Here is a 25,491-nt window from a genome sequence, read left to right on the forward strand (position 1 = left end):
TGACGTTTTTATGCCATACTATACTATGATGTTTTTTGACATTTTTATGCATTACTATACTATGGCGTTTTTTTTCTTAACATTTTATGCCTTAGTATACTATGACGTTTTTTGACATTTTATGCCTATGTATACTATGACGTTTTTTTGACATTTTTATGCATTACTATACTATGACGTTTTTTTGACGTTTTTATGCCTTAGTATACTATGACGTTTTTTGACATTTTTATGCCTTAGTATACTATTAACATTTTATGATGTTTTTTTCCCTACTATACTATGCATTGCATTACTATAATATGACATTTTTTGATGTTCTATGTCTTTCTTTACTATGACGTTTTTTAAGCCTTACTATACTGTGGTATTATTTCAGCCTTAACCAACCCTGAACTCAGCTCCGTTAGGTTCTCGTCAAGATTGTGGAACCACTGGCGTTGAGGCCTGTATGCAGATGTCTGACTATTGTGGATTGTCTTTTGTTTGGAGTTGATTTTATGGGGTTTTTTTGTGTTGTTTATTGATCTGTGTCCCTAATAAAGATTGAATGACTGAATACATATGACGTTCATGACTTTTTATTCCTTTCTATACTATGACCTTTTTATGCCTTACTATACTATGACGTTTTTGTGACATTTTATGCCATAGTATACTATTACGTTTTTTTCACATTTTATGCCTTAATATACTATGAATGTTTCTTGACGTTTTTATGCCTTACTATACTATGACGTTTTTGTGACATTTTATGCCATAGTATACTATTACGTTTTTTTCACATTTTATGCCTTAATATACTATGATGTTTCTTGACGTTTTTATGCCTTAGTATACTATGATGTTTATGCCTTAGTATACTATGACGTTTTTTGACATTTTTATGCATTACTATACTACAGCGTTTTTTGACGTTATTATGCTTTAGTATACTATGACGTTTTTTTGACATTTTTATGCCTTAATATACTATGACGTTTTTATGCCTTACTATACTATGATGTTTTTTGACATTTTTATGCATTACTATACTATGACGTTTTTTGACATTTTTATGCATTAGTATATGCCTTAGTATACTATGATGTTTATGCCTTAGTATACTATGACGTTTTTTGACATTTTTATGCCTTAGTATACTATGACGTTTTTTGACATTTTTATGCATTATTATAGTATGATATTTTTTGATGTTTTTATGCATTACTATACTATGACGTTTTTTGACATTTTTATGCATTATGATAGTATGATATTTTTTGATGTTTTTATGCCTTACTATACTATAAAGTTTATGCCTTAATATACTATGACGTTTTTTGATGTTTTTATGCCTTACTATACTATGACATTTTTTGACATTTTTATTCCTTACTGTACTGTGATGTTTTTTTGACATTTTATGCCTTAGTATACTATGACGTTTTTTGATGTTTTTATGCCTTACTATACTATGATATTTTTTGACATTTTTATTCCATACTGTACTATGACGTTTTTTTGACATATTATTCCTTAGTATACTATAACGTTTTTTGACATTTTTATGCATTACTATACTATGATTTTTTGGACATTTTTGTTCCTTACTATACTATGACGTTTTTTTACATTTTTATGCATTACTATACTATGATGTTTTGGACATTTTTGTTCCTTACTAGACTATGACGTTTTTTTACATTTTTATGCATTACTATACTATGATGTTTTGGACATTTTTGTTCCTTACTAGACTATGACGTTTTTTTACATTTTTATGCATTACTATACTATGATGTTTTGGACATTTTTGTTCCTTACTAGACTATGACGTTTTTTTACATTTTTATGCATTACTATACTATGATGTTTTGGACATTTTTGTTCCTTACTAGACTATGACGTTTTTTTACATTTTTATGCATTACTATACTATGATGTTTTGGACATTTTTGTTCCTTACTAGACTATGACGTTTTTTTACATTTTTATGCATTACTATACTATGATGTTTTGGACATTTTTGTTCCTTACTAGACTATGACGTTTTTTTACATTTTTATGCATTACTATACTATGATGTTTTGGACATTTTTGTTCCTTACTAGACTATGACGTTTTTTTACATTTTTATGCATTACTATACTATGATGTTTTGGACATTTTTGTTCCTTACTATACTATGACGTTTATGCCTTAGTATACTATGACGTTTTATGACATTTTTATTCCTTATCATACTATGACGTTTTTTTGACATTTTTTGCATTACAATACTATGATGTTTTTTGATGTTTTTATGCCTTACTATACTATGACGTTTATGCCTTAGTATACTATGACGTTTTTTGACATTTTTATGCATTACTATAGTATGACATTTTTTGATGTTTTTAATGCCTTAGTATACGATGACGTTTTTTGACATTTTTATATATTACTATACTATGATGTTTTTTGATGTTTTTATGCCTTACTATACTATGACGTTTATGCCTTAGTATACTATGACGTTTTTTGACATTATTATTCCTTACTATACTATGGCGTTTTTTGACGTTTTTATGCCTTAATATACTATGACGTTTTTTGACGTTTTTATGCCTTACTATACTATGACGTTTTTTGACATTTTTATGCATTACTATAGTATGATGTTTTTTGATGTTTTTATTCCTTACTATACTATGACGTTTATGCCTTAGTATACTATGACGTTTTTTGACATTTTTATGCTTTACTATATTATGGCGTTTTTTGACGTTATTATGCCTTAGTATACTATGACGATTTTTGACATTTTTATGCCTTAATATACTATGACGTTTTTTGACGTTTTTATGCCTTACTATACTATGACGTTTTTTGACATTTTTATGCATTACTATAGTATGATGTTTTTTGACATTTTTATTCCTTACTATACTATGACGTTTATGCCTTAGTATACTATGACATTTTTTGACATTTTTATTCCTTACTATACTATGACGTTTTTTTAGACATTTTATGCATTACTATACTATGACGTTTTTTGACATTTTTTGCATTAGTATACTATGACGTTTTTTGACATTTTTATGCATTACTATACTATGACGTCTTTTGACGTTTTTATGCCTTAGTATACTATGACGTTTTTTTGACATTTTATGCATTACTATACTATGACGTTTTTTTGACATTTTATGCCTTAGTATACTATGACGTTTTTTGACATTTTATGCCTCAATATACTATGACGTTTTTTGACNTGCATTACTATACTATGATGTTTTTTGATGTTTTTATGCCTTACTATACTATGACGTTTATGCCTTAGTATACTATGACGTTTTTTGACATTTTTATGCATTACTATAGTATGACATTTTTTGATGTTTTTATGCCTTAGTATACTATGATGTTTATGCCTTAGTAAACTATGACATTTTTTGACATTTTTATGCATTACTATAGTATGGCGTTTTTTGACATTATTATGCCTTAGTATACTATGACNATACTATGACGTTTTTTGATGTTTTTATGCCATGACATTTTTTGATGTTTTTAATGCCTTAGTATACGATGACGTTTTTTGACATTTTTATATATTACTATACTATGATGTTTTTTGATGTTTTTATGCCTTACTATACTATGACGTTTATGCCTTAGTATACTATGACGTTTTTTGACATTTTTATGCATTACTATAGTATGACATTTTTTGATGTTTTTAATGCCTTAGTATACGATGACGTTTTTTGACATTTTTATATATTACTATACTATGATGTTTTTTGATGTTTTTATGCCTTACTATACTATGACGTTTATGCCTTAGTATACTATGACGTTTTTTGACATTATTATTCCTTACTATACTATGGCGTTTTTTGACGTTTTTATGCCTTAATATACTATGACGTTTTTTGACGTTTTTATGCCTTACTATACTATGACGTTTTTTGACATTTTTATGCATTACTATAGTATGATGTTTTTTGATGTTTTTATTCCTTACTATACTATGACGTTTATGCCTTAGTATACTATGACGTTTTTTGACATTTTTATGCCTTACTATATTATGGCGTTTTTTGACGTTATTATGCCTTAGTATACTATGACGATTTTTGACATTTTTATGCCTTAATATACTATGACGTTTTTTGACATTTTTATTACTTACCATACTATGACGTTTTTTTGACATTTTTATGCATTACTATACTATGACGTTTTTTGACATTTTTATGCCTTAGTATACTATGACGTTTTTTGACATTTTTATGCCTTAGTATACTATGACGTTTTTTGACATTTTTATGCCTTAGTATACTATGACGTTTTTTGACATTTTTATGCCTTAGTATACTATGACGTTTTTTGACATTTTTATGCCTTAGTATACTATGACGTTTTTTGACATTTTTATGCCTTAGTATACTATGACGTTTTTTGACATTTTTATGCCTTAGTATACTATGACGTTTTTTGACATTTTTATGCCTTAGTATACTATGACGTTTTTTGACATTTTTATGCCTTAGTATACTATGACGTTTTTTGACATTTTTATGCCTTAGTATACTATGACGTTTTTTGACATTTTTATGCCTTAGTATACTATGACGTTTTTTGACATTTTTATGCCTTAGTATACTATGACGTTTTTTGACATTTTTATGCCTTAGTATACTATGACGTTTTTTGACATTTTTATGCCTTAGTATACTATGACGTTTTTTGACATTTTTATGCCTTAGTATACTATGACGTTTTTTGACATTTTTATGCCTTAGTATACTATGACGTTTTTTGACATTTTTATGCCTTAGTATACTATGACGTTTTTTGACATTTTTATGCCTTAGTATACTATGACGTTTTTTGACATTTTTATGCCTTAGTATACTATGACGTTTTTTGACATTTTTATGCCTTAGTATACTATGACGTTTTTTGACATTTTTATGCCTTAGTATACTATGACGTTTTTTGACATTTTTATGCCTTAGTATACTATGACGTTTTTTGACATTTTTATGCCTTAGTATACTATGACGTTTTTTGACATTTTTATGCCTTAGTATACTATGACGTTTTTTGACATTTTTATGCCTTAGTATACTATGACGTTTTTTGACATTTTTATGCCTTAGTATACTATGACGTTTTTTGACATTTTTATGCCTTAGTATACTATGACGTTTTTTGACATTTTTATGCCTTAGTATACTATGACGTTTTTTGACATTTTTATGCCTTAGTATACTATGACGTTTTTTGACATTTTTATGCCTTAGTATACTATGACGTTTTTTGACATTTTTATGCCTTAGTATACTATGACGTTTTTTGACATTTTTATGCCTTAGTATACTATGACGTTTTTTGACATTTTTATGCCTTAGTATACTATGACGTTTTTTGACATTTTTATGCCTTAGTATACTATGACGTTTTTTGACATTTTTATGCCTTAGTATACTATGACGTTTTTTGACATTTTTATGCCTTAGTATACTATGACGTTTTTTGACATTTTTATGCCTTAGTATACTATGACGTTTTTTGACATTTTTATGCCTTAGTATACTATGACGTTTTTTGACATTTTTATGCCTTAGTATACTATGACGTTTTTTGACATTTTTATGCCTTAGTATACTATGACGTTTTTTGACATTTTTATGCCTTAGTATACTATGACGTTTTTTGACATTTTTATGCCTTAGTATACTATGACGTTTTTTGACATTTTTATGCCTTAGTATACTATGACGTTTTTTGACATTTTTATGCCTTAGTATACTATGACGTTTTTTGACATTTTTATGCCTTAGTATACTATGACGTTTTTTGACATTTTTATGCCTTAGTATACTATGACGTTTTTTGACATTTTTATGCCTTAGTATACTATGACGTTTTTTGACATTTTTATGCCTTAGTATACTATGACGTTTTTTGACATTTTTATGCCTTAGTATACTATGACGTTTTTTGACATTTTTATGCCTTAGTATACTATGACGTTTTTTGACATTTTTATGCCTTAGTATACTATGACGTTTTTTGACATTTTTATGCCTTAGTATACTATGACGTTTTTTGACATTTTTATGCCTTAGTATACTATGACGTTTTTTGACATTTTTATGCCTTAGTATACTATGACGTTTTTTGACATTTTTATGCCTTAGTATACTATGACGTTTTTTGACATTTTTATGCCTTAGTATACTATGACGTTTTTTGACATTTTTATGCCTTAGTATACTATGACGTTTTTTGACATTTTTATGCCTTAGTATACTATGACGTTTTTTGACATTTTTATGCCTTAGTATACTATGACGTTTTTTGACATTTTTATGCCTTAGTATACTATGACGTTTTTTGACATTTTTATGCCTTAGTATACTATGACGTTTTTTGACATTTTTATGCCTTAGTATACTATGACGTTTTTTGACATTTTTATGCCTTAGTATACTATGACGTTTTTTGACATTTTTATGCCTTAGTATACTATGACGTTTTTTGACATTTTTATGCCTTAGTATACTATGACGTTTTTTGACATTTTTATGCCTTAGTATACTATGACGTTTTTTGACATTTTTATGCCTTAGTATACTATGACGTTTTTTGACATTTTTATGCCTTAGTATACTATGACGTTTTTTGACATTTTTATGCCTTAGTATACTATGACGTTTTTTGACATTTTTATGCCTTAGTATACTATGACGTTTTTTGACATTTTTATGCCTTAGTATACTATGACGTTTTTTGACATTTTTATGCCTTAGTATACTATGACGTTTTTTGACATTTTTATGCCTTAGTATACTATGACGTTTTTTGACATTTTTATGCCTTAGTATACTATGACGTTTTTTGACATTTTTATGCCTTAGTATACTATGACGTTTTTTGACATTTTTATGCCTTAGTATACTATGACGTTTTTTGACATTTTTATGCCTTAGTATACTATGACGTTTTTTGACATTTTTATGCCTTAGTATACTATGACGTTTTTTGACATTTTTATGCCTTAGTATACTATGACGTTTTTTGACATTTTTATGCCTTAGTATACTATGACGTTTTTTGACATTTTTATGCCTTAGTATACTATGACGTTTTTTGACATTTTTATGCCTTAGTATACTATGACGTTTTTTGACATTTTTATGCCTTAGTATACTATGACGTTTTTTGACATTTTTATGCATTACTATACTATGACGTTTTTTTGACATTTTATGCCTTAGTATACTATGACGTTTTTGTGACATTTTATGCCATAGTATACTATGACATTTTTTTGCCTTGCTATACTATGACATTTTTTTGCCTCACTATACTATGAAGTGTTTTGAAATTTTTATGCCTTAATATACTATGACATTTTTATGATGTTTTATGACTTAATATACTATGATGTTTTTGTGACATTTTATGCCATAGTATTCTATTACATTTTTGATGTTTTATGCCTTACTATACTATGACAATTTTTTGCCTTATACTATGACATTTTTTTGCCTCACTATACTATCAAATGTTTTGAAATTTTTATGCCTTAATATACTATGACATTTTTATGATGTTTTATGACTTAATATACTATGATGTTTTTGTGACATTTCATGCCGTAGTATACTATTACATATTTTGATGTTTTATGCCTAACTATACTGTAACGTTCATTGACGTTTTTATGACATTTTTTGCCTTATTATACAATGATGTGTTCATGAAATTTTTATGGCTTACTATACTATGACATTTTCATGACATTTTATGCTGTATTTCGTTTTTTGACGTTTTATGCCTTACTATACTATGACATTTTTTGCCTCACTATACTATGAGGTGTTTTGACATTTTTATGCTTTAATATACTATGATGTTATTTGACGTTTAATGCCTTACTATACTATCACATTTTTATGATGTTTTTTGCCCTACTATACTATGCATTGCATTACTATAATATGGCATTTTTTGATGTTTTATGTCTTTCTTTACTATGACGTTTTTTATGCCTTAGTATACTGTGGTATTATTTCGGCCTTAACCAACCCTGAACTCAGCTCCGTTAGGTTCTCATCAAGATTGTAGAACCACTGGCGTTGAGGCCTTTATGCAGATGTCTGTCTATTGTGGATTGTCTTTTGTTTGGAGTTGATTTCATGGGTTTTTTTTATGTTGTTTATTGATCTGTGTCCCTAATAAAGATTGAATGACTGAATAGATATAACGTTTATGACTTTTTATTCCTTTCTATACTATGGCCTTTTTATGCCTTACTATACTATGACGTTTTTGTGACATTTTATGCCATAGTATACTATTAAATTTTTGATGTTTTATGCCTTACTATACTATGACATTTTTTTGCCTTACTATACTATGACATTTTTTTGCCTCACTATACTATGAAGTGTTTTGACATTTAAAATTCTGTTCTCTAAATTTTTACACATATAGGCTATACTTTAAATACATATATGATTTTACTTCATTTGTACATATATTTCATATATGGAAAATCAACACATGTACATATATTACAATTGCGTATTGGCATTCCTGAATGCAAATTCTAATCTAAAAAGCCAATCCCTTTGTTTTGGGGGGATGGTGGGGTTGTTGCGTCCCTACCAATGTTGAGACCAAACCTACGCCCTTGGATCTTGGAGTGACATAACATGAAGTGACAGAGCCATGTTCTATTTTCTCAATATGCTCATGTATGGTTCAGTGAGATGTACATTTTCACATCAGTCAAGCTTGTGCAGCACTGGTTTCTTTCTTGACATGTTACATGGTGCATTAAAAAGATGTGCACAACTCTTGACACTGATGCGAGTCGGACACAAGCTGTCGCTGCTGATGTGCTGGTTGCACACATCAAGCCTATTTCACAAGGCATTTACCCAGAATGGGTTGCTGCAAATGTCTCTGATTAACACACCCTCATAAGGAGACACAGGTCACACAGTGACAACTACTTACCTTCCATGCTTCCTCCAGCTCAGCTGTCCACCTCTCCTTCAGGATGGGCTGCACGGCACAGATGAATTCTGCTCCAACATACTGGAAAATAATTATGGGAGACACTTGATGACATTGTGCCCTCGTAACTCGGCTAGTATCCAGTTGGCGTGTCACTCCATTGCTGTTATTGTTATTTGAAAGAGTAGGTGTTTCCATTTTGCATTTCTGGGAGTGTGTCAATTCATTCAGCTGCTGAGGTTTTAGGGGTCTCAGTATAATGATGAGTCTAATAGAGAGCTACAGTATCAGTGGAAATTAGAATATGTGTACTCTATAAACAAAGCAACATGACAAAAACAGAGCATGTTCAGCACTGTAGGGATCATCAGGGTCTTACGCTGTAGTACTTAGGTGGGGCGTTGTAATGATAATGGCTTTTCCCCAGCTCCAGAGCCAGAGCATCCAGTCTCTCCAGCTGGTCTAGTCTAGCCACGCTTTTCTCGATGAAAGACATCACCCTGAAAGAGACAGAATTTAAAAAAAAAAGGCTCAGAAAGAGCCACCAGGCCTGATTGATCCACCAGTTAATCGTGAATTAGCAGCAGGCAACTATGAGCTGATATACCTCAGCTATAGATAAGTCTGACACTCCTCTGTGTTGAAAGGCTGCATGGTGACATTTGCAGTCTCACAAACTCAAATGGCAAGAAAAAAAATTTAATTGATTACATATCTATCAATCTGACTCTCACTTGCAAAACCAACTGATTGCACAATACTTTTCCCCACATGAAAACATTTTTTTCCCTGCACACCACAGGATCAATTTCCTTTGTTGCTTTCCAGGTGTGTCTGTCTCCACTGCAGAGCGTGTGCGTGACAGTTTTGAAGATGAATATGGAACAAAGGGTTAGAGTTGGTTTAGCTCTCTCTTCTCTCTGTCTCGCTGCCACCGTGGACATTTGTACTAATGTCCCTGAGTGCGGCTGAAGGGCCATTTGGCCTTATCACTGAATTTGAGAGCAGCCGGTTTACGCTGGAACGTGTAACACGTTTTGTCAGCGTGTTCCTGCTGCAATGCCACGCTAGCCTCTGTACCTTCAGGTCCTCAGGCAGTAAATGGCTGCTGTGGCCTCATGTGTAGAGGAACACAGAGAGGCCTGACACACACTCGGAAACAACAGACAAGTGGCTGTGATACATGCTACGAGCTCTGTCTGCAGCAGAGTGGTAAGTAAGGCTATAATGATATGACTACATGAGGTGTTTGATCTGCCACTACTTTTATAACACATCCCTGATATTGAGCCACACCATGTGCAACATGGTTTTATCATATCATTGTTCCACTTAGATAAAAGGTGCTGCCTGAAGAAAACTGTACTGAAAACTGCATATTCTTTTGTGCCACAGAGCACCATCGTTGTCCAAGAACTAGTAAAAACATGGCTGACACGTTCCTTCATTACCAGAGACATGGACACTGTAATTCATCTTGAGTCAACTCCATGTGCACTCCTGCTGCCATAAATACTCACTCGAGCATTGATTCCCAAACAGCAGTACAACCCAGGGGGTACCTGGGAAATCTGTGGAGTGGGTCTGCCAATTAAAAAATACAAAGAAATTATGTTTTGGTAAAAACCAGTAAGACACAGGGTTGAAGTGTCCACCTTTAACAATTCCTTCTTTTATATAATTAATAAGGTCAAATGAACACATCTGGATTAGGACAGGTGGTGTTCATGAAGGAGTTCTTGGCCTCACGTGATTGGGCTGTGAGGTTACATCTTACAAACAAGCTTGGGAATCACTGCACAAGAACAGCAACTGTGTATTAATTCGCAGCTGAAAGTAATCCTCAACAAATAAACGGTTTGCACCTGTTTCAGTAATATCTGGTAAAAACTAAAGTGCCCAGCTGTTTAAAATTAGACTATATATATATATATATATATATATATATATGTATGTGAGCTGTTTTTAAATATTCCCTGAAAGTGAGTGCCTCAGACACAATAGCAAAGTCAGAGACTATTCAGATATTGATTAAACCATTGTTGTGTTCTGGTCTTTTTATAGGATTTGTGACAATATGAAAACTAATATCAGCCTTGTCCTTTAAAAAATGTTTGCATAGCAGCTGGGATGGTCACCACTGTGACAGAGGCCAATGAGTGACTGCTATGCTTTGACCTTTTAGTGTAAACTAGACTAGAGGTTGGTGGATATTGATATGCTCTCTTGCCCATGCAGTGTATACCATGCTGAATTCTATGCTTTCATTGACTGATTTGCAATGGTGTTGTGTTGTGAAATGCAGAGCTGCTGACCGACCGTAAGCCGTGTGCCCTGAGTTCCCGGCTGGTCCTCAACCTCTCTAGGTCCTCGACATCTCGAAACAGGAAGAAAACATCCTTGCACTCTGGATGGGTCTCAAACAACCTGTTACCAAGAGAACAACAGCACATGCAGCCATCCGTGAGCATCATGAAGAGCAGCCTGTCATATCCATTCCCACACCAAAACAAACCTCCCTGAGTTTCCCAACTAAAGAAGACATAACCCCAAGAGTTTCAGCGTGGCCACTCACACAACTGTAATCCTGCATTCACAGTGCTGAGTGTGAATGTGCAAATTTCAGCTCATTAACATTGCTATTAGAGGTTTCTCTCTCATCCTGCAGCCTTTCTCTCCACCCCACACTTTGAATAGAGATCTGATTGTGCCTCTCTGATCTTATTCTGATTCTTTTTATCACTGTCCTCCACTCTGGTTCTTTACACCCAACAGATGCAATCAGTAACAGCCTATGGTAGATGTAGTGAGAGAGTGTATTAGCAAGGCAATCCATACCCTCATTTCCACCCGCAGCTGTGATGAGAAGCCTTGCTCTGTCGGAGCCGGGGCAGAGGCTCAGTTAAATGGAGCAACCGCCTCTACTACAGTTTTCCTTTTCTGATTTAACCTCAATCAATTTCCCTAACCAGAGAGTTTAAACATGCTGCCATCCAATCAAAGAGCCTCCCAGTCTCCAGCTGAGGTACTGGTGATTAGTCATGCTACCAGAATATACAGCTACCTCCTCTGGATGCGAGTTGTATTGAGCTCAGACTGAGATGCAAGGATTATGAGAGTATCAGAGGTTTTAATGTGAAAACATGAGCATGTAGCTTCCTAATGTAAACAGGAACTTGAGCTGAGAGCAGCTACTGATTGTTATTGTGTAAAATACTAGACCTGATGTAAAATCTATATAAACACATTTTGTTATGTTGCAGCCTCATGCTAAAATCATTTTAATTCATTTTTCCCCTCATCTACCAATAGCTCATAATGACAAAGTGAAATTTATTAAAAAGGAATAACTGAAATATCACATTTACATAAGTATTCAGACACTTTACTCAGTACTTCGTTGAAGTACCTTTGGCAGTGATTACAGCCTCAAGTGTTGGGTGTGACACGACAAGCTTTGCACACATGGACTTGGGGATTTTCTACCAGTCCTCTCTGCAGATCCTCTCAGGCTCTGTCAGGTTGGATGAGGATCGACAGTGGACAGCCATTTTCAGGTTTATCCAGAGATGTTTTATTGGACAGTCGATGAGCAATGACTGGTTTCCTCCAGACATGACATTTTGAATCAAGGCCAAACAGTTCGATCTTGGTTTGATCAAACCAGAGAACTTTGTTTTTCATAGAGTGAGAGTCCTTTAGGTGCTTTTTTGCGAACTCCAAGTGGCTTTCATGTGTTTCTCACTCAGGGGCTTCAGTCCAGCCACAGTGCAGTGCTCCACTGATGGTTGTGCTTCTGACCATCGGGTTCTTGGTCACCTCTCTTACCAAGGCTCTTCTCCAACAATTGCTCAGTTTGGCCAGGCAGCCAGCTGCAGGAAGAGTCCTGTTTGTTCCAAATTTCTTCCATGTAAGAATTATGGAGGCCACTGTGCTCTTGGGAACCTTCATTGCAGGAGACATTTTTTTGTAGCCTTCCCCAGATCTGTGCCTCAACACAGTCCTGTCGCTGAGCTCTGCAGGCAGTTCCTCCCTCCTCATGGCTTGGTTTTTGCTCTCATATGCATTGTCAGCTGTGAGATCTTATATAGACAGCTGTGTGTCTTTCCAAATCATGTCCAATCAACTGAATTTACCACACCTGTAGAAACATCTCAAACATGATCAATAGAAATGGGAGACACCTGAGCTAAATTTCTAGTGTCATAGCAAAATGTCTGAATACTTATGTCAATGTGATATTTCACTCTTTCCTTTTTAATACATTTGCAACAATTTCTTTTAAAATTCAGTTTTGGCTTTATCATCATGGGGCATTAAGTGTACAACATCGAGTGTAGATTGATGAATTTTAATGATTAAGGCATAAACCTGAAACATAACAAAATGTGAAACAAGTGAAGGGGTCTGAATACTTTCTGAATGCACTGTATATGTATGTCAAAATTATAATCCAGCACAGACAATCTGACCTGAACATCTGTGATGCTGAACTGTAACGCTGAGCTAGGCGTAAATAATAAATTATAATTTTCAACACTGGGTGTGGCAGGTCAAACAGAAGCTTATTCTATTTTCCATTGTTGTTTTTTCCCCATGCTCTGCAGCAGTTGCTTGTGAGAGGAAAACGCCTGAAATCCAAAACAAAGTCTTGATGAATAAATGCATTAGATGTCTACAACATGTGGCCCCCTTGGAAGATAGAGAGATGTATGAATAGAGGTGTTGGGAGAGGTGTTAGAGAAGGGATGTCTGTCTAATGGCTGCTGTGAAAAACATCAGTGGCTCTGCGCCCTTTGACAAGAAGATGATGATGCAGCGAGGTCTATTGAAACGCAATATACTGACACGGCCAACAAGCTCTGGCTGAAGACAAAATGTGAGACCGTGTCTGACATCCAGTCCCCTGACTAAGACACATATGTTTTCATATGTCTGTTACATAATAAATGATTCTCATGACTATCTGTTCGGTGTAACTCCACAGTTTAGCTTTTAAAGTATTTTACTGTGATACAGCTGGTACCTGTTTGTGGTTCTGTGCTTCATTAACTTAACCTTCTCACAAAGACAAACATCCAGGGTCTATTTATTTAAAATAATTCTTAAGTTATGCTTGATTGAATGACATAAACTCAACCAGCAGCACTACAATGTTTGCACACCATGTGTAATTGGCCTCTTTTTTGGGGGGGGTGGGGTGGCACCAGAGAAGCTGTGACTTGTGATTTATCGGGAGTGAAATGGCTGCGAAATTTGCTTTCTCACTATTCACACGCCCCGCTCACCAGTGTCATTGATGAGAGAAAAGGGGGAAATTGGCTGCTCTTTTTTTTACCCACATCTCCACCACTGTCAACGCCGCAGCAAACATGTAGGGAGCTGGATATTTTGCTCCACTGTGTGTACCTCTTGCCGACATGGGCGCACATGCAGGCATGCATAACATAAGCAGACAATGTAGCACCCTATATAGCTCAAGTGGAATTTTAATTGGTGCTGTTCAGAGGATATATTTGGCACTCATGAATAGAGTCTTTGAAGTATCTTATTTTACATGGATTTGGCAATCCCCTTGCCAAAGAATAAACACAGTGAAAAACAGGTGATTCCCGTACTGTCACAATTACTGTCATGGGATACAAGCTCTGACAGCCTGGGGGCCCTGGGGTGGCCCTGACCCACAAGAGGCCTACGTATTTTCAGGCTAACACGCTAAGGTCAATCCCTTCAACAGTTCGGGTCACCCCAGGGACACATGGCATTATTTGGGCTTAAAGCTATACTCTGTGCCCGGTAGTCTCTTTCCTGTAGATCCAGCAGCAGCAGCAGCAGCAGCAGCAGCAGCAGCAGCAGCAGCAGCAGCAGCAGCAGCCTGAATGTCTGCCAGTCTTTATCACCACATTCTTTCATTTGTTTTATTTCCCAGCCAAAGGACCAAATACGTTTACCCGGAGGCTGGTCATCATCATAATTGACAAAATGCATTTCCCTGATGGCTAATGCCTTTAATTGTACAGTGGGATGGCAGACCTGGAGCTGTGTGTTATTATGTAATGTTGTTAAGATGTGATATGAAGTGATAAGAGAGGAGGAGGGGTATTCTGCCCCAAGCTTTCAATGAAAAGCTGAGGGTCAGAAGGCAGGGCACAGGGACGTGGTGGAGGTGGAGGGATGCTGCGTGATCAGTTCCTGGTTTGGATTATAAAGTCAGGCACCATGTCAACGTCACATCGGATCTGCAAGACCTTCAGCAGACCACTTTGTCTCAGGTCCAGCAGGTCAGATCACAGTGCAGAGGTTTCACTAAGCACTCTGATGAGGTTAAACTGAAAAGTCAATAGTTTTGCTCCTTTTGCTGAATGTCCTGATCAAGAGTAGAGGACATTTAAATACTGATGATATAGAAAAGTTGTGTGTGCTATTGGAAAAAAAAAGTATCCTGGGTTTCCTTTGGATGCAAAATATTACACAATACTTAAAACATATAAAAATGTCTACAGAGAATCAGTGCGTATAAAGGCCACTCTGTCACCTGATGATAAGCTACTTAGTGGAAATGTACTGTTGCTATAACATTCCTGATCCTATAGCATCATATTTTCTTAAATATTTAGTCACATGACATGCAACGAACACTGGAAAAGTACAGAAGAGGTTCGAGCATCTTACCTGACGAACATAATAATCCCAACTTTAGCTATATCATCCCGGATAACTTTCCATGACTCCTTGATCATCTGAATCTGATCCTCGCTGGGATGCGTAGCAGCGGCAGCATCCTCTGTATTCCTCTCTCCAAACTCCGCTTTTGCCGCCAGACCTGATATTGCGCAGCCCATTCTTTAGAAAAAAAAAATAAACAAATGAGACGATTTTTTTTGTTGTTGTTCCAATCCAGGAAGAAAAAAGGAGGGTTAATTGATCTTGTGCCAAAGAAAATCTGAGGTTGCTGGCATCTGGTTTAAGTGCGCGACTCCAATTGCGTCTTGTAACTACTCTCCTCCGGTGAGTACGAATCAGCGTCCAGTCAGCAAACATACAGGCAGGATGCAGGTTCTGGTCGTTGGTTCAGACTAAAACCCCTCTTTAATGAGCACATTTTGCAACAAGCATTGAGCAAGTATTAAGCTTTTATATTGAAGGGCTTCCCGCTTGACTTCCGGTGTATGCCTGTACGTTTCTGGCTGACTTGACGCAGCTTTTGAAAGCAAAGGTGATTCAGTTTGGTAACCTGAGGCACAAAGGATGGGCTGTGCTGTCATTTTATATGAAAGATATCCAACGCAAATTGATAAAAACACACACACATGCGCCCAACTTATAATAATATCGCCACTAGCTGTTCACAGCCTGCTTCAGATAGCAAATTCAGATTAAATTACCCCTATATTATTAAAGCCCAATATCTGCATAGGTATTGAAGTGGTAACACTTCCATTTGCAGCAAACTGGCCTTGCACATTTGACAAAATACATACTGTTTTTGGAACTTTTTCAATTTTGTCCCATTGATGAAATGTATTCTATTTTGTAGGAATATTATTAATAACTTCTAATGTTTTAGTTTCACTGCTTATCATTTTGTTTCGTCTCTCCTTGAGTCGACCGGGGCTTGCAGCTTTTCTCGTCTCTTCTCTCGTCATTTGGGAATAAAGAATCACATCAACAAGACACATTCCTTCCACGTTATGTAGAGGACACAGCAATGCAACACTGACTCTCCTTTAATCTTGTTTTAGTTGATGTCGCAGCTTTATATAAATATGGAAACATTTAACCAGTTGATGATGGAAGTTATAGAACTAACTAGACAGCCTCACTTTCAGCCCTCAGCCACAGTACAAATGGACATTAGTATTAGCTATTCAGAATGACGGTAAAGACAGCACCAATGGACACTTACCATTTCTGTTTTTATTGAAAATATGGGAAACTTCAAGTATGAAACAATATATTTTCTGGAACTGAGAAGTAAAAAGGGTTGCTACTGTTCAGTATTTACATGAGGCAAATCTCTCCCAAATGTACAGTTTCATAAATAATATTCAAGAAAATAAACAACATGTTGAGAAAAATAAAGCTCCTGTGATACAATATGTGAAAACAGTTTTAGAAGCAGCTACAGTAAACGTGGAAGCAAGTTACTGCTGTGACCACATGCAATAAAAGTCGACAAATGTTAAAAGGAAACTCTCTTTGGTGTTCGGTCAGAGACTCTGCTGACAGCAGAGCTCCCTCGTCAATGAGACGGCAGTATTCATGTGGATAAAAGATCAGTGTGGGTTTGCTTAGCTCCTTTTTGCTCCCTGGAAATACAGTTGACAGTTAACATGGTTAAAGCAGTGCTATAGTGATTATAGCAAGAACCTCAACAGTGGGTGGGACCCAAATAGATGCATGTAATAATAAAGTAGGACCTATTGATACAAGGGACTATATACACATTTTACATAAACTTTGTATTGTACAGTGCAGACAAATACCCAATGTACAAATAATGCAACACACCTTTTTAAAGACAATATGCTTTCCCCTCATTACCCTAATCAATAACCAATAATATCCCTTTCATGTTAAACTTGTAGTAACAAAACAAATAATCACCAAATGTCCCCCGTATTAAAAACATTGTGCAGACAATAATTTGCATTCTTTTAGAGGAGAAAAGAGGAAAAAGGGACGTTGAGAAGCATCAGATAATTGGCAGATAATGTTTCCACATGATAGTTCCTGATAATAGAAATGTACATAATTCACATGTTTTACGAGCTCGTGCTTAAGCTCTGGAACTTCTCCCGTAAGCTTTTCACTAGATTACTTTCAGACGTCTTCCCTGAACTCCCGACAGCAGAATTTGCTGCACAGTCTAGATCATCCTGGGAGAGGATGTCCCCATCGTGGAGTTTGCCCGCTGTGTAGCAGGTCCTCACAGGTTCCTGAAGGTTCTGTACTTCATTGAGGGGAAGAGACCCGAGCATGTGGTCCAAGGAGCTCCATCTGCACAGCAGGGGCTGAAACCGGGGCTGGGGCTGGGACCAGTCCTCTACTGCAGACTGTGTCCTAGGACAGTCTGTCAGAGCTTTGTGAAGGTCTAAGGAGCTATTGCACTTGTGTGAGCAGCCATTATACATGTTCGCACAGCACTCTAACATCCCGGTTGTGCAGCTCCGGGTTACTTTGGAGAAGTGGGAGGGCCCTATGTATTTGGAGCGCAGCTCCTGCATGTCGGGCCAGTAGAAGGTCTCTGACTGTGGGCTTTGTGGGCAAGTGACTGTGCTCTGGGAGCTGGCACCAGAGCTGGGGGTCCGGACTGGGCTTGGAGAACGCACTTCATGGATGACCATCTCATCACAAGCGATTAAGGGCAATCTCACGCTGGGTTTACCTGCATATATATACACAAAAAACAGAAAAACAGAGAACGCTTTTCAGTTTTATCCATACACGAGTTCAAGCGGTAGGTTACTGTAAGAGAAAGCAAGTCGACAATTGCTTCCTATTTACCCTTTTTCCTCAGCTGCATCCTCTCCTCATGGACAGCAGGCAGGTTCTTGGAGCCCTGTTGATTTGCAGTTTCTCGGTTCCTCTGCCAGACAATAGGTCTGTTATTTTTGATGCGCTGGCTGTACTGACGAGCCAGCTGGAACACCTTATTTTTCATCTTTCCCATGTCTTGCAGGATCTGGTCCTCGTCCACACTCGTTCGGAGGCTAATGAGCTTAGGTAGCTGGTCGTGGTTGACATGGTTCTTCTCTTGTGACATAGTGGCATTACTTGGCTCAGGGTCCTCTCCAGATCCTCCCTCTACTGCTGGAGAGGATGTGTTGGGTGATGAGATGGAGGAGCTATCTGAGGCAGTGCTTATTTCAGACTCCTCTAAAATCTGAGGTGATTGTTTGCTGGTTTTAACATCTAAGCCGTTGCCCTGTGTTGCCTCTAATCTTGAGTCATCAACTTCCTCCTCTTCAATCTCCTGGACTTCCTGGCTCTCCTCCTCCATCTCCATGTCTTGCCAAACCTTGAGCATGTCTGATGAAGGTCTGAATTCTTCTTCTGTGGTCAAGGCTTCAGAAAAGCTCTGAGATCTGGTCTTGGCTTCCTTTGCTCTCTGCGGTTCACTTTTCTGACGAGTTTCAGTGTTTCGACTCTTTTCTAATCCAGGAAGGTCAAACACAGACCAGGAAGTGGGGCGGTTCCGAGAGAGGCCTTTCCTGTGGACTGGGGCCGCCTGCTCCTGAGGGACACTGTTCAGCTGTCTGCTCAGGTACCTGACCAGACCTGCTGGGATATAGGAGAGACTTTCCCTGCGCTTAATGCTGAAGTTAGCATCCTGGTGCTCAGCATGCTCGTAGTATCTCCTGATCTTGTGGATGAGGAGGCGATCTTGTTTGGAGAGAGTGGACCTGCGTTCTCCTTCGATGAGAGCGTCCAGCGCAGGTTCGTGTGCAGGTGTTGACAGATTGGCCTCTGAGGTCTCCTGAGGCTCTGGGGTAGAGCTGGCCAACATTTGTGTCTGTTTCTCCAAGTCCATGCAGGCCGAGGGGCTTTTGAAGAGGTCGTTATCTGTTGAAGGTGAGGGGCAGGCGAGGGAACCCAGGTCCTCTGAAACCAGACTGCTCCGTCTGGACAAGCTGCTGATGAAGCGCTCAGCTATCACACTGGCCTGGTCCAACACAGACGAAGGTAGGATGCTTTTATGCTCCAACACATCCTCTTCCTCCTCTGAGAGCTCTCCATTCGTCAACACACTCGTCTCCTCCACTTGGAGACCGGAGGAATCACTCCCTGCTTCTTCTTCCTCTCCAGTTTCTTTAGAAGTATCCTGAGGTTCTAGGGTGTCAGCGTCTTGTTGGGCAGGGGAGACAGGAGACTCAGGACATTGGGAGTAATGCAACTCCAGCTGATCGCTTTTCTTTGCTTGAGAGACACAGTCTAGAGGGCACAGCTCCTCCACATTGACCTGAAACATGATAGCATTGTTTGTAATGTGGAATGCAATGAGTAAAAGACATTATGATGGCAAGCATTCTCCATTCCCCATTAAGTTAATGGACCTTTTCAAAGTCAACTAGGCACTTTAATCTAAAGCATCCACAATTTATGATGCATGTTTTATCTTTTGAGGCCGACTTCGGCTTTATCACACTGACCTATTTTTATGTACAATATCTAAGTATGGAAAATTTGCAAAGAAGCTGTGATTGCACTCGCAGCCTTGGTTGTTAAAGACTCCTTTTTGCACATTTTGGTTAAGAGATGTTGGGAGGGTTTAACAGTGAACACGGTGATGTCTGCAGCTCTAACAGTGTTCACACTGCTGATGTTGCCCTCGTCTGCCACTAATGTAAATTTGTTTCCAGGTGTTGCCTGCTCTTTTGGAGCGCCTGCAACTGCAAGAAAGTGCAGCTCAGAGCTGTGTGGTGGAGATAAGCTTAGGAAGAATAACAACCTATACTCAGATGCAGGAGCTGTTTCACAAAGTTACCGTGAGAATCAGGTGAGAACAGCACCTGGCCTCCAAATCAAATGTTGCCTTCCTCAGTGGGAGTGCTGACTCCAGGGCAACAGTGTGTGTATGTGCGTGTGTGTGCGGCATTTTAATTTACATGAATACAAATATACAGCGGGCACTAATATAGCTCCAGGCATGATACAAATAAGCAAATAGAAAATAACAACAGCTGCAACTACACTGAAAGAGTGTCATCCAAAATATACAGTGGTTAGAAAATATGCTCAGCAACAAACTAAGCAGTACTAAGGGTGTGAGGATAGATGGGCATTCTTCGACAGAGTGGATACATATCAAATGTGACCTCAGAGTCACGTGCGGAAATGAGGCTTAATGGATGTGTGCACAAACATTATGCAAGGCTTTATTAACTACCTGTGTAGTGAGAGCTTCTTTCACAGCCACAGCCACATATTGTTCCTCTTGCCTGTGAGTTTCTGCCTCCTCACTTAGTGTAGTTTTCACTTCAGCCGCTGTATCTGTGTTCTGATCATCCTGAAAGAACAAAACACAGCATTAAAGTGAGAGTTTTAACTGTAAATCCTCCTACAGAGGTCACACTGTGAGGCAGCGTAAGGCAGAAAAATCTGTCATAGTGGACAAACATCTCCGAGACACTTAATGTGAATTCAGGTTACCCTTGAAACGCCCACTAAAATGGTTACAAAGAAAGTCTTCCTATTGAAATGACATGTATTAATACATATTCAGCAACAATACTGGTATAACAATTAACTTAACAAAGACTTCCTAATTATGAAAATTCAGAGGGGAAATATGATTAGAAAATATGATTATCAAAGAGCAAAGCTCTTGCTATTATAATAATCATTTCATTAGATGGCTGCATTAACCTTTGAAGTGAAATAACATTTAACAGGGCACATTGAGCCACTGGTTCTAATGCAAATGCAGGCATGGTTTCAACATCAATCATGCCCCAAAAACACAATAATGAAACACAGCGCATGATTACTGGAACCACACAGATGAGTGAAACGAACAGTCACAGGAGTAGAGTGCGTGCACAGGGGGATGACCTTTAACTCTAAAGCAAAAACAATACAAGCAAAGACATGCACCAAGTTGGACTTTTAAGTTGCACCCATACATTCTTAGAGGACACTGTTAGTAGACTGGGAGAACTTCAGTCCATGCACTTCAATATCAATTCGACCTGAGGCATTCAACATGCACTGTGCAAATGGCAGCAGGTGTTAGTTGGTTCTGTTTATGAAGTAAAAAGAAAGGAAGAGGGAGGACAGTCAGCGTGGGAGAAAGAGTGGCAGAGAGTATTGGCAAGCCGGCGGAATGGGGGAGGAAATGGGTAACCCGTGGGTGGCAGAAACCCTCACCGTTGTGAAGTGAGTAGAAAGCAAAGCCCTGGCTCTATAGTGCCAGCAGGAGATGGCTGCCAGCACTGAGCTGGCAAAGTCCTCTACCTGGTCGTCTCCCATCAGTATATCTTCCTTGTAACTCTCCTCCCCCTCCTCCTCCTTTGCCTCCTCTGCCTTGTCCAGCTCCAGCCCCCCCTGACTGGGTGAAAGGCCCAGTTTCGGGTCACTGTCAGTAGGACTTAGCTGCTCCAGAGAGTCCCTTCTGGGAATTAGATCGTCCACACATGGCCTCTCAGCCTGGGGCTCGCTGAGACTGGAGGCCAGCGTACTGACACTAGTGGCTGGCTGAAGGGAGCACCTATCCCCCAGCAGTGCACCCTCACTGTCTGCATGCTGTAGCGTGAAGTCATAGACATGTGGTTTGTTATTGCAAGGCCAGTGCTAGAGCCATGTTTGTGATTCAAAGGCTGTAAATGGGATGGACTATTCATGAAGCTGCTTTAGCTTTGGGTGAGATATGATTTAAGTAATCCAGAAAGTCAAAGTATGTTCTGTGCAGTCTGAGTTTGCACTTTCTCAGTTTTGCTTGAACTTCTTTTGCAATTAGAATAGAAAGTTTGAACTGCTGAGTCAAAATTGGGTAAACCATATCTCACCACAGCACACTGACATACATAAACTACTTTGCTACAACAGAATGAAGAAGCTTATCAAGGTTTAAGAAAAGACAACATTTGGATTTCAGACGCTTACCTTCAAAACAGCTGCATGGAGAACAAAGATAAAGAAGAGGAGGAGAAATAAACAAATGAGAATGTCAGTGACCGAAAAAAAAAAACATGCACACATCAAATGTTACAGGACAAAATAACCTGAATACCACATGCATCTTGTACAATCATGGTCAGCACACAATCTCCTCCTCCACAAGCAGGGACTGAGTGGGGCAGTAGTTAGTCTGGCCAGACTTAAGGGAGGCCTTGTGATTAGATAAATACCAATTAGAAACATCTTCCTCTCAGAGGCTCAAACTGGACGTGATGCAATTAGCCAGGATGTGATGACCCACTCCCTCACCGGGATGGGAAGGTTGACATGATCATTGTTTTTCATTACATTGGTTCGAAAAATTGATCTGCACTGAGAGCAAAGGAGAAATGGGGATGAGAAAAGAGAGGTTTTCTCTTTCATAACGGCCAATTAGAATAGATGAGAGCAGGAAGACGTGCAGATCTGAGGGTAAGGCTGAATCTGACTATTGAAAAGAGCTTGTGTATGACAAAGCCTTGGACCAGTGTGCCATATAATTAACTTCATTATGGGTGAGGCCAGTGGCATGGGAGTGAGTGTGTGTGTGTGTGTGTGTGTGTGTGTGTCTTTTGATCTGTTTTCCAGGTGTCTTTGCGGGAGAACAAAGCAGAAGTGCAATGGAGATGTGGAAAGCTCTTGGTTAGGGGGCTGAAGGGCCAGTGAAAAACACCCACAATGTGGATCGATCACCCACCCTAACATCCAGTGATATACACAAATCCCCACCATGTACCAACCTTTTGTGCTCCTTATGATTTGTTTTGCAGGCTCTAAAAAGGGAGAAATTGAAAAAGGTCAACTCACTAGAGGTAAAAGTGACAAATATGTTTAACAATACTATTCTTTAATATCAATATTTAACATTAACATTTATTGATTTAATGATTCAATATTTAATACAAATATATATTTTTAACATTACACCCTATAACTATGCAAAACAGATACAGGGAGCAATGTTTGTGTGTGACTTTGCAGATACGAGATGGGGTGGGAGGCTTTTACCCGATCTCCTTCTCCCCTTTCGTCCTCCAAGATGGAAGTCGTCCATCTGGCAGGACTCTTTCTTCAGTCTCTCAGGACTATAGTGGTACTTCCCTGGATCTAGGCAGTGGAAGGATACGTCATTACACTCAGAACCGCAATTACAAAACAATTTTCTCTGCATAGATGGATGGGTTATGGGCTACATCTTCCTGGTAAATTAAACTGCATTCTATATTTTCCACTGAGAATGAAGCACCCTTCTCCTTTGTAAGCAGCATCTTTGGTTGCCATGGAAACAGGTAAATTGGTCTAACCCTATAACAAAAGTTACTTTACTGGTAACACTTACAGTTTGAATTGTCCACGATGGCTTCTTTTGCCTTTAAAGAAAGAGACGGTGTGTTTTTAATAAAAGGCAGGTCTTTAGCAGCTGAAGGAGAAAGAACAGATTGAAGGATGATGTTGTTTACCTTCTGGGGGACGATGGTGTTGTGGTTCTCAAGAATGAGCCTCTTAATGTGATGGGCCCAGAGACGCTTCTCTTCTACTGACTTGGCCTTGAACAACAAGCACTTGTCATTTAGAAAGTCATTCATATTAATAAAGATACACCAGACACATGCATGCATACAGAGTAGAGACTACAGTGGAAACCACTGGCTCTCAAGTGTTTGAGAAAAATGGATTTGTTATCCGAGAAAATATAGTATTAGAATCAGAATCAGGGATCAAATTTGTTTTTATTATTAATATTAGTATTAGTATTCCCCAGTATTCTGAAACATAAAACTAACATGAAACATCTTTTAATCAGGCCACAGCAAGTGTTTGTCTGATTTTCCTGAGCAGCTGATGGAAATGCAATAATATGTGTTGTGTAACTGTGCCGCAGAAGGAAGAAAAAGTTGACAGTTACTGGTGGTCACATTTACCTGCACTGTATGGGGTTGCTTGGGATGCTTGAAATGGATGACACTGAAGAGCAGGGGATCCTTGGCACTGTCAAGTAGCATAAGGGTAGAGCACTGCAACCACAGTGAATGAAGAGATGTAACTGAGGCTTCACTCAACTTAATTTGCTACCTTATTAAAAGTATGTCTTTATGATATAAATCTTGTGTAATTTAAAAGAAGATGTGATCTTGTTAGGCTTTCTGCTTTACTCAGATATCATCATTTTCCTACACCTATATTTTCAAACTATTAAATCACTAATCAATGGAAAAATGTCAAAAACCACACCAAGATGTGGATCTTGTAGACATAGTGTTCCCCTCTTTTCTTGGTAATGAGGAGCATCTTTTCGAAGAGGAAGAGTGTACGGGTGTTCTTTGCCCTCAGGACATGAAAGGTGCCCTCCAGCACCAGCTCTCCATAGGTGGTCAGGTCAGGACCCTTCCAGTTGATCAGAAGAGACTGTATCTCCTGCAGATGCACATGAAAGCACACACCCGCATCCACATACTGTCAGACATGTTCCTTCAGCACGAAAGAATATAAATGCCAGCACAGTGTCAGCTTTTATTTGTAATTCTTATACAACACTCGCACAAAGAAAACTGTGAACCGACCACTCAGTCAGTGACTCAAACCAAGGAAATCACTAAAAAGCTGTTATGGCCATGAATCTTTAGAATACATATTTATGCAAGACTAGAGTTACTGACAAAAATAAATATATGGAGTAAATACATGAAAGAAATTACACTGGGCCCTCCAGAGCCACAGAAGAGCAGAAAGAGTTACAGTATCACTGGACAATGGAGCTAAAGTCTTGCAATTTCACCTTGACTGAGTATGTACTGTAAAGTATGTAATCACTACGTGACAATG

At 37.8% G+C, this 25,491-nt stretch overlaps 2 protein-coding genes across 2 annotated transcripts in view; both read right to left on the bottom strand.

Annotated features, from left to right (window-relative positions):
• Window positions 1-15,851, bottom strand: part of LOC111226178 (neuroglobin-like) — a 20,170-nt gene extending 4,319 nt beyond the window's left edge. Inside the window, exons 1-4 of the mRNA XM_022751287.1 lie at window positions 15,682-15,851; window positions 11,329-11,436; window positions 9,389-9,509; window positions 9,010-9,090 (exon numbers count right to left, since the gene is read on the bottom strand). Coding sequence (XP_022607008.1) covers window positions 9,010-9,090; window positions 9,389-9,509; window positions 11,329-11,436; window positions 15,682-15,851 — 480 coding nt within the window. The remainder of the gene's footprint in view (window positions 1-9,009; window positions 9,091-9,388; window positions 9,510-11,328; window positions 11,437-15,681) is intronic.
• A 1,060-nt stretch (window positions 15,852-16,911) lies between these two features.
• LOC111226083 (pleckstrin homology domain-containing family G member 3-like) overlaps window positions 16,912-25,491 on the bottom strand; it is a 31,118-nt gene continuing 22,538 nt past the window's right edge. Inside the window, exons 9-18 of the mRNA XM_022751176.1 lie at window positions 24,901-25,083; window positions 24,591-24,683; window positions 24,129-24,215; window positions 24,008-24,038; window positions 23,677-23,775; window positions 23,409-23,441; window positions 22,615-22,625; window positions 20,900-21,019; window positions 18,517-19,972; window positions 16,912-18,397 (exon numbers count right to left, since the gene is read on the bottom strand). Coding sequence (XP_022606897.1) covers window positions 17,775-18,397; window positions 18,517-19,972; window positions 20,900-21,019; window positions 22,615-22,625; window positions 23,409-23,441; window positions 23,677-23,775; window positions 24,008-24,038; window positions 24,129-24,215; window positions 24,591-24,683; window positions 24,901-25,083 — 2,736 coding nt within the window. The 3' untranslated portion in view covers window positions 16,912-17,774. The remainder of the gene's footprint in view (window positions 18,398-18,516; window positions 19,973-20,899; window positions 21,020-22,614; window positions 22,626-23,408; window positions 23,442-23,676; window positions 23,776-24,007; window positions 24,039-24,128; window positions 24,216-24,590; window positions 24,684-24,900; window positions 25,084-25,491) is intronic.

This window comes from Seriola dumerili, unplaced genomic scaffold (genome assembly GCF_002260705.1).
Source record: "Seriola dumerili isolate Sdu_G_001 unplaced genomic scaffold, Sdu_1.0 BDQW01000149.1, whole genome shotgun sequence".
Classification (NCBI taxonomy): domain Eukaryota; kingdom Metazoa; phylum Chordata; class Actinopteri; order Carangiformes; family Carangidae; genus Seriola; species Seriola dumerili.